The following is a 9,650-nucleotide window of genomic DNA, read 5'->3' on the forward strand; positions in this document are numbered from 1 at the left end:
CAAAAAATAAACATTCAGAGATCAAGTAATGAGACAAAGCTGTTCGACGGTTATAAAACAAAAAATCATGATTTAATGGTTATTTTAACTCCGATTTTGATGATTTTTTACAACTACACTCCTTGACCCTATACGAATACAATGAATGAATTTGATCGTCAATTTAAAATATTTACACAAGTGGATACCACAAAATCTTATGTTATACTTAATGAAAGTATAAATAAAGTGTTAGTGAATCTATCGTTTTGATGGGATACGAATTCTATGAAACTAATTTTAACGATCCAACCGTCAAACTTGTTTTTTATTAGGCTCTTATTTTCGAGTGTAGATGTAGTACTTAAATGACAAATCTGTTTTAATGTTTTGAAGTAATATTTATGTGGTAATGTGTGGTATGTGCAAATTTAAGAAAAAAATATATTTTTCTTAACGGGTCATAACAGGTCTGGTCACTTTACCTGTTGGGTAAAGTGACCCGACCTGTTAAGGACCCGTTAAGATAACAGGTGTGACACGACACCACCCGTTAAGATAACAAGTGTTACACGAAAACGACACGAACACGACAGACACGACCCGTTTGCCAGGCCTAGCATCGAATCGTCTGGGGTGACAAGGACTACGCCTGCTCTCGAACCTTTGTAGTTGGATGCAATGTCGACATGCAAATTCCAGAAGTCTCTATTGGGTGGAGCAGGCGTGGCTAGGGCATGCTTGGCTACCTCTGGGGCATTGTTGGGCCGCTCTGTTACGTTGCTTAGGCAAGGCGTGAAGGCATGGTAAGGAGCCATGGAGCTGGGGCCATGCTACATGCGGCATGAGATGCTCAACTGTCGGTATTAGGCCACTCTAGAGTTGAATTATGGAGCAAGGGTCGGCTGGGGTAGTATGACACGTAGTAGGAGGTGGTGTTCGATCGCCGGTACATGTTGCTCCAATCTAGAATCTTTTAGGGCGACGAGGACAAAACTTGCTTCCAAGTGTGTCCTTCTAGTGTTCGTCTGCCTTTGGCGCACCTTTGGGCCGAGTTGTTGCGTTCGTCAGAAAATTTTGCATCCTCTAGTGTCTACGCCTTTATCGTCGCGCGTCAGGATTTGAAGGAATAGTACGTCATGAGGATGACTACGTGCGTCTAAAGGTAAAACTTGAGCTTCCGGGTTGCAACAACTATCAACAAAGTTAGCTTTTGAATTTCTGGTAGCATCGATGAGAGCTTTTGAACTGTGGAATATAGGTAGTTGGGCCCCTAGCTCTTATTGTATGATGGTAGGACTTATTGCTACTTTAGATATCGTTAAACATGCGAATAGGTCATCCACTGCTTCCGGTTTGGATAGTAGAGAGGTGATGTTAGTTTCTTTTTCAAGTCCTTACATCTTGATTGGCGAGCCTTGTCCCAAAATGCGTGTTTGTCTGTAAGAGCGAAAGAGTCTACCAGAGTTAGATCTTTTTTCATGATCAATTTTCCAAACAGTGGGTGGTATGCTGGAAATCCTTTTTGGAAGGGTGCTCTACCTGCTCAATCTCGTCTATGAAGGGTGACCTGCTTATGCTGGTCATGTCTTGTCGTAATGCCTCGTCGATAACCTCGTTATGTTGGAAATCACTCAATCGCTTGGTCAAAAATCTATCTACTGCTTCCTGAATTTACCTTTGTTAGGGTAACGGAGCTCTCGGATGCCCCAGTCGTGACATGCTGGTCTAGGCTGTTCTTTCATGTATTCGGCTCGTCTATGTCGCGGTTGCAGTGCATGTGGTACGTTCCTAATAGACGAGTGAATTTGTTGTAGGCTACCAATTGAACTTGAGCCAGATTAAGTGATTGTTTCTCTCTGTCCGTTGTGCTGCATACTTCAATGTGAGGTGAATGATGTTCATTGTGGGCTTAGCCGCGAATGAACACTTCGTCTAGAAGGTTGCTTATGTTGATTATTAGAGTGTGACCCCAACTGTGAATGTATGCTTGTCCGTAGGCCTAGTCGAGAGTGCACGCTCCTCTGCGCACTAAAACAGAAGTATACACTACCTGAACACTCGGTTCGTGGCTGGTTGAGTGGCTGCTTGCCGGGACGTTGCTGGAAAGGTTCTTCGTTTGCCTTTGTCTTACTCTGGGACACCTCATCTGGGGCACATTACATCTCGATGCGCTGTAAGAGCTGGTTCAACAAGGTTGTCTGCTGTGCAAGGGTGCTCGTCAAATCTATGACTTGTCGAGACAAGTGTTGCTCTCCATTTGGGTTGGAAGAGCTTGGAAGGAATGCATCTCCTTGAGTAGTGGAAGTGTGGTAGACTCCGGGCGCAAGATTTGAGTTGGGAAATGTCAAATCTGCGTAGAAATGTGGTGAAAAAGCCCCCGGTTCGATCGTAGGCCCATAAATTTAAAGTATGGACGGTTGAACTAATCTTGGACTGATTTAGGCTACTTGGAAGGCCAGAGGAGTAGGCTGGGCCGCGGGAGTAGGTTGGGACACGGAAGCAGGCTGGGCCGCAGAAGTAGGTTGGCACACGGAAGCAGGCTGGGTCGCGGAAGCAGGCTAGGCCACGGGAGTGGGCTACTTGGCGTGTGAAGCACGCGGGTGCAAGGCTTGGGCTTTGCTTGGCAACGCGTTGGGCTCGCATTGGGCTTGGAATGACATGGCTTGGGTCATGGCCTTGGAATCGTGGGCCTTGGATGGCATGGCTTGGGCTTGCTTAGATGGCATGGCTCGGGCCGTGGTGGTGGCACCATGAACCTCGCCGTAGATGGCTACCGTGGTAGTTACCATGGTGGAACCGTGGTGGTGGTGCCGCTCCACTTATTGTCACATTTAGTCTTGTGGATCGTCGCGGTCCCATCTCTTGAATATTGAAATTTTCACTTGTTGAATTTTCTAAATTTCTAGCCATTGTACTTCTCTTTTACATTTTATCAAAGAATTTTTGCAAATAAAAAATTCTAATAACAAAAACGTACGAAAAATCTACAAATGGACAAATGTGAGAGTCTTCTACAAGTATGTGACTCTTCTCTCAATGAAAGCACCAATTTGTGGATGCAAATTTCTTCCTCCTTGTTCTTGGACAAAATTGCACTTGCAAAACAAATAACACCTTAGGTCAAGGCCAAGAGCCTCATGTGCCCATGATGATTTTTTTGGGGGGGGGGGGGGAGGGGGGGTTGGCCGAAGAACCTCCGATGCCAAAGTTAGAATTTTGAGGGAAAAATGTTTGGAGAATTTAGAGAATTTAGCAAGAGAATTGGAATTGCATTTTGGAGAGAATAAGAGGCCTTTTATAAGGGTGTGGCCGGCCTCCTTGGGTGAGAGAGGACCGGCCACTTGGCTCTCTTTGTGGGCTAGGTTCTTGATTTGTGTTTAATTGGGTATAATTGAATAATTAATTAATTAACTAATTAATTATTCAATTAATAGAATAATTGCCTAATTGATTAGCTAATTAATATAATAAAAAGGGAAAGATTTGGTACTTACCTTGTGGAGAGGATTTGATGAGGATGGATGAAATAGATTTTGAATTGTTACCTATTTTGAGCACTTTTGACTTGATTGAGGGATGATTGCCCGCTGCTCACGTGTAGGAATCTCAATATGCTTCAAGGGTATTTTTGTCTTTTTATATCCAAAAATCCACGTGTCATCTTGTGATTATTTTTTGGTCCACAACAGCTGGGATGGAAAAAACTTTCTGTATTAAAGTTTGATAATCACAATACTTGAGGGCAATATAGTGAGAATCACCCTTTAAAGAATGTAAGTTTTGGCACGTATATATTGTTAGATGGTGTTGGGTCTCATAGGTTTTCAAAAGCTTTGCTTAATTTATAAAGCACCATCCAAGCTTCTTATAGCTCCTTTTTTCGATGTTGGACCCTAATTTAGGATCCTACTTTCATGGACGACGTCGTGCTTGCATGTTGTGAGTCTTTGCGACTCGTTCATGCACATGCACACATGCACTTTTGTGTAAATACACATCACCTTTTTCTCTTTTAGCTAAACAAATTGAAGGTATATGCACGAAAAGGGCAACTTTTTGTTGGCATTTCTTTACACTTTAGTGCCGATTTGTGAAAAGTCCGGCGCCACCCCATTTGACTTGGTGAATCCATTTTTTTTAATGGCCTAATTAAATTAATAGTCCTGTTATAATATGGTAGTTGGAAAATAGCCCTCGTAGTAAAAAAAAGAAAAAAAGATTTAAACCTTTTGTTGAAGTCTGTTAGGATTTGGGCCAAAATTAAAAATTTCGTCAACTCTCTGTTAATTGTTAGCACATGAGGTTCACATGTGAGACTAGAAAGATAAAGGTAGCCTCACATTTAAGCCGCACATGCTAACAATTAACGGAAAGATCCGTTTTAGCCTAATATATGTGATTCACATGCTAATAATTAATTGAGAGTTGACGAAATTTTCAATTTTGGGTATAAATCCTAACAGACTTCACCACAGGGGCTTAAAACCTAGTTTTTTTCTTTCTTTTTTTACCATATGAGCAATCTTCCAACTACCCTATCACCACAAGAACTAATAATCCAATTAGGCCTTTTTTATAAATTAAAAAAAAAATACAAGTGGAGGGGGGAAGTGGGACGTGATCACGAAATCTCACGTGGGAAGAAATTTTAGGTTCGAATCTGGAACCACTTCAACAATACGATAACAGATATAAAAACTCACACTCTCCATGCTTGGCCGTAGTTTGACCGTCACAGAATTCTTACGTAACAAAAACAAGAGGCATGGCGGCTAGTGACTAATTATTAGTCGCATGTTCGCAAGGTGATGTGGAGTAGTTAAGAACGTTTATCTTGTAGTAAATATTATGTCGCGTGCGTGTTTACAAGAGTACTAAGAACATCTAGTCACCATGGGTAGGAACGTAATTTTCAAAAAAAGAGGGGCAAATTCGGGCACTAAACCAAATATCAAAGATTTCTGACTTTTGCCGGCTTCGTCGTGGTTGGCGGTTTCTCCTCGCCTCGCTATATATAAACACGTTCAACTCAAAAAATGGAAACCAAAAATATAAAAAAAAAAATTGGAAAAAAGAAAGAAAGAAAGAAGTCATTTAATTCGATTCAGATCCAAAATAGCAGTCGGTAGAAAACGAAAACGAAAACGAATCGAGGGAGCTGAAACAGAACCAATCAAATCAATTTTGAAAATGGCGACGGTGTCCCCTCTGGCCAAATACAAGCTCGTCTTCCTCGGCGATCAGTCCGTCGGCAAAACCAGCATCATCACCCGCTTCATGTACGACAAATTCGACACCACTTATCAGGTAAATTCCCAATTTCCCAATTTGTTCGTCTTCGTCTCCTTGGATCAATCAATCAAACAGTCGATCCATTTTTTTTAATTCTATTTTGGTGTAATGTTTTTTTTTTTTTTTTTTTTTAATTTGCTTGCAGGCTACGATTGGAATCGATTTTCTGTCAAAAACGATGTACCTTGAAGATCGGACAGTTCGTTTGCAGCTCTGGTACAGATTCCTTTGTGATTTTGGGTTGATTTTGTGATTAAGATTGTGATTTATGGGTTTGATAAAATGAATGTTGATTGTAAGCTTCAAAATAATATACATGCCAATTTGTTTGAGGCAATGAGGCTGGTGCGATTGTCTGTGGATTGCAATGTGATTGCGTGCCATCCATACGTACACATACGATACCGAATAATTGTCTCTTTGTAGCGTTTTAATTTGTTTGGAAGGATACATGCCACATCCACCCCGAATGATGTGGCATGTATCCTAAAATACATACAAGAAGCATGTGTGCGTCTTATGGGGGATGAAATCTAGATTATGACCATGCTTAACAGCTTAATTATGCTACATCATTTGGAGCCCAAAAAGTCAATTGAAACCGTGTTGAGAATGACACAAGTCCCCATTTGCAAATGTATTGTCCTCTTTCATGTTTGTTTCTATGAGTATTTGGTGAAGCAAATGTTGGGGCTTGTTACTGTAACACAGTTGTTGCTTCGTGAGTTGGTGTTTGTTTATATGACGTACATAATATCTTTATTTTTCTGAACCATGGTATTGTAACTTTACAGGGATACTGCAGGGCAAGAAAGATTCAGGAGTCTGATTCCAAGCTACATCAGGGATTCTTCTGTTGCAGTAATCGTCTATGATGTAGCCAGTGAGTACTGATCAAGACAAGTTGGGTTTTTTAGAATCATATTGTAAATTCATAGGTTTCCTCTTTCAGTCTGAATTTAATTTCACCCGGAAAACTAGACAATTTTGTTCGGATGGTTGGACATCCATGTACGTGGGTACTCTCGCCTCATTGCACAGCCCTTACCACACGGAACATTAAACTTGTTGATTATTGCATCATCTACCCTTACTTTCTGCTCCTCATACAGACATTTTGTTTTCTAAATTCCTGGCTGAACCGTCACATGCAGATAGACAGTCATTTCTTAACACTAATAAGTGGGTTGAGGAAGTACGGACAGAACGGGGAACTGATGTCATCATCGTGCTTGTGGGGAACAAGACTGATCTCGTCGATAAAAGGTGAGGGCTAAAAGTATTCCTTCTCCTTGATTTTGCAAACAGTAATGTTGTACTTTTTCTGGTTAATTATTCTAGTTCCAGTCCATCTTAAGAACCCGGACATATGCATATAACCAAAACCTACATGGTCAAGATAGGTTTTTCTTCTGCAAGTGAACCATCAGCGTTCAAGCTTTTAAGACGATAATAAATCCCGGCCACCATTTGTTGTGTTTATCCAGTCACTTAAACAGTACTTAAGTAGTTAATTTATTTTAATAAATTTTCAAAATTGTTCTGACTATATGGTTTTGTTGATCAAACAGGCAAGTCTCGATAGAGGAAGGAGATTCAAAATCTCGCGAGTTTGGAGTCATGTTCATTGAAACTAGTGCAAAAGCAGGATTTAACATCAAGGTAAAGATAAACAAATAAATTTACTGACCATATTTATTTGAGGTATATTTCCCAGTCGGATTTTTCTACTACCTTATTTAGCATGATATCTTCTGATACAAGTATTCACGGTTTCCATCATTTTTGTCTGACTACTATGATTGCAAAATTGCAGCCTCTGTTCCGTAAAATTGCTGCTGCTTTGCCAGGGATGGAAACCCTTTCTTCCACAAAACAGGAAGACATGGTCGATGTAAACCTGAAACCGACTGTTAACTCGTCCCATACAGAGCAGCAAGGAGGAGGTTGCGCATGCTAGGCGGCAGCTATTCACTTATTCGAAGGAAAAAAGAGAAAGCAATTAGCATAATCAAAATCCAGCAAACATAGTGATTTACAGCAGTGTGAAGTGGCCTAGGTCTTAATGCTTTCTGTTCCATCATGTATCAGGCGGTTTTCTAAGTGTTCATAGGAAACTAATGGTAGCATTTCTTGTATTCAATATATAAACGCTCGTAATGACAAGGCTTTACAACTTTCGTGAAGAGCTTAACTTTGAAACTCGTCATTATAATCATATAAATCATAGATTAAAATTTAACCATTGATTGTTGTTTACATTTACGCTTCATTTTTCTCATCAAATTTTGTTTTTTTTTCTTTTTGGATTTTCTTTTTTGAAATCATGATCTATTAGAGGATGCAGGAAGATGAACGGTTTGAATCGTTGATATTATGTTCAGAGTTTTACGGTTAGTGAAAATATTACTTGATGTTTATAAGATTTCTACAAACTATATGATATCGACTCATATTTTAGTTAATCATAAATATCAAAACGTGATATCAAAGATCTGAATTGTTCATCTTCTTGCATCCGTCAGATTATCATGTTTTCAAAAAATAAAATTTAAAAAATAAAATTCAGTAAGAAGAATAAAGCGTAAATGACAATCGACAATTCAATATAAATTTAAGGTTTATGGATTATAGTTTTGGATTTTGAAACTGACCCCTTCATGAAAGTTGTAAAGCTTGTCACTATGAGTGATTGTATATTTTTTTTTTTATATTTTTTACACTTCTACAATAATTATTATTAATTTTATTAATTTTTCCCTCAAATAATTATATGAATAAATACATAATATAATATTAATAATATTGGTAGGTACGGTATACCACCGGTATTGGTTTTGGATACTAGTACTGTACCGAAACAGTATGGTACAGTACAAATACCGTACCATTACCAGTTGGTACAAATTTTTGGTAATAATTTGGTATGGTATGGTTGGTAGGACGGTTGTTACGTACGGTAATTTGGTAAAAATTTCCACCCCTATGCACAACTAAAATACTAATGTTAAAATTTATATGATTTCGCCTAAACTAACTAAAATGATTTGTTTATTTTGATAGGGCATTCAAAAATTAGACATAATTTAGTAGAGTAATTGCTAGAACGGATCAAACACTTTCAGCAACTAAAAGTTTTACACAAAAGCTTTACAACAGCTTAGTTGGAGAATGCAGTATCTCAAACATATAACTAAAAAGAAAAACATGATTCGAACTTACAAATTCTACATAGGAAGAAACTGTATAACAAAATGTCAAAAAGCTGACCACATTGTCTAACAACTTTTTACCAAGAAATGTAAAATCATTTGCAACATAGCAGGGAAAATGTTAACTCATACCATATGATACAAAATCGTAAAAAAAGCAAGAAAGGGTTGTTCTTCAAATACCTTTAAGAGCACACAAAAAATTTAAGATCCGGAACATCAGAACAATAGTTTGAACAATTTAGATACAAATTTCAACTCTTAGCAGGAGTTTGAGGTTTAGCTAATAGAAAAATGTGGTCCAAAGAAACTAAAACTGGATCATGGCGGTGTTAATGAGATATCATGTATAGAACAATTTTGTGGGTGTAGAAAGCCCAGCAGATTGAATTCTCATTAATAATTCAGTGTGAAATAGGGAGAAAGACCGAGACATTACTTACAGAAAGTGAATTGAAATGTGTATCAGTTGTGGCGGCAACAAAGGCTAGGGTCAATCAGATAATGAACAACTTCTTCACACTGTAAGCAACAATGGTTTGGAAATCATTTTTTATTAAGTTGCCAAAGAAAGAGAAGATTACTACATTTACTGGATTTCATAGTTGGGAGTTCCTTTTTTTTCTTCCATAAACATGGCTTTAGAATAAACTGAAGCTCCAATGAACAAAAATTGAAAATAATTAGAGATTTGTGGTTCTTACCCAAATTTGAGCCTACCCTCAACAAATTTAGTTTGTGCAGCCTTAAATCAGGATCACCAACTTTTATCAATTAATTAATTAAATATTAATAACCATACTTTATTTCCAAGGTGTCTTGTACCTATGTGTCTACTGTATACTTTGATTGTGTGGCAATAATTTTATGCCATAGAAACAATATGGCTGGGAAGGAATAGTTTTATGTGATAGAAACAATACATGCAGGGGTTCTTCCCAGTTTACAAAACCCTATTTTTAATCATTGGAGTGAAAAATTCAGAAACACAACAATTCAATACCTGCAACTGAAAGAATCGAAGCGTTACAAACTGAAATTCGTTAATTAAAAATGCAAATAAACTCTGCTGCAAAGCAACAAAATTAATTTAACAATCTTATTAATAGAAAACTTGTACCAAACAAATAAATAAAGGCCTAATTTTCCAACAACATAAAGCAA

The 9,650-nt window shown here is 38.3% G+C and overlaps 1 protein-coding gene across 1 annotated transcript; it reads left to right on the forward strand.

Annotated features, from left to right (window-relative positions):
- Positions 1-5,004: 5,004 nt before the first annotated feature.
- LOC103417523 (ras-related protein RABH1e) lies at positions 5,005-7,519 on the forward strand. Its single transcript, XM_008355701.4, has 6 exons — positions 5,005-5,289; positions 5,420-5,490; positions 6,069-6,157; positions 6,429-6,540; positions 6,846-6,936; positions 7,091-7,519. Exons 1-6 carry the CDS (start codon positions 5,173-5,175, stop codon positions 7,232-7,234), a joined length of 624 nt encoding a protein of 207 aa, XP_008353923.4. The 5' UTR covers positions 5,005-5,172; the 3' UTR covers positions 7,235-7,519.
- Positions 7,520-9,650: the final 2,131 nt, after the last annotated feature.

This window comes from Malus domestica, chromosome 01, assembly GCF_042453785.1.
Source record: "Malus domestica chromosome 01, GDT2T_hap1".
In the NCBI taxonomy this organism is placed as follows: domain Eukaryota; kingdom Viridiplantae; phylum Streptophyta; class Magnoliopsida; order Rosales; family Rosaceae; genus Malus; species Malus domestica.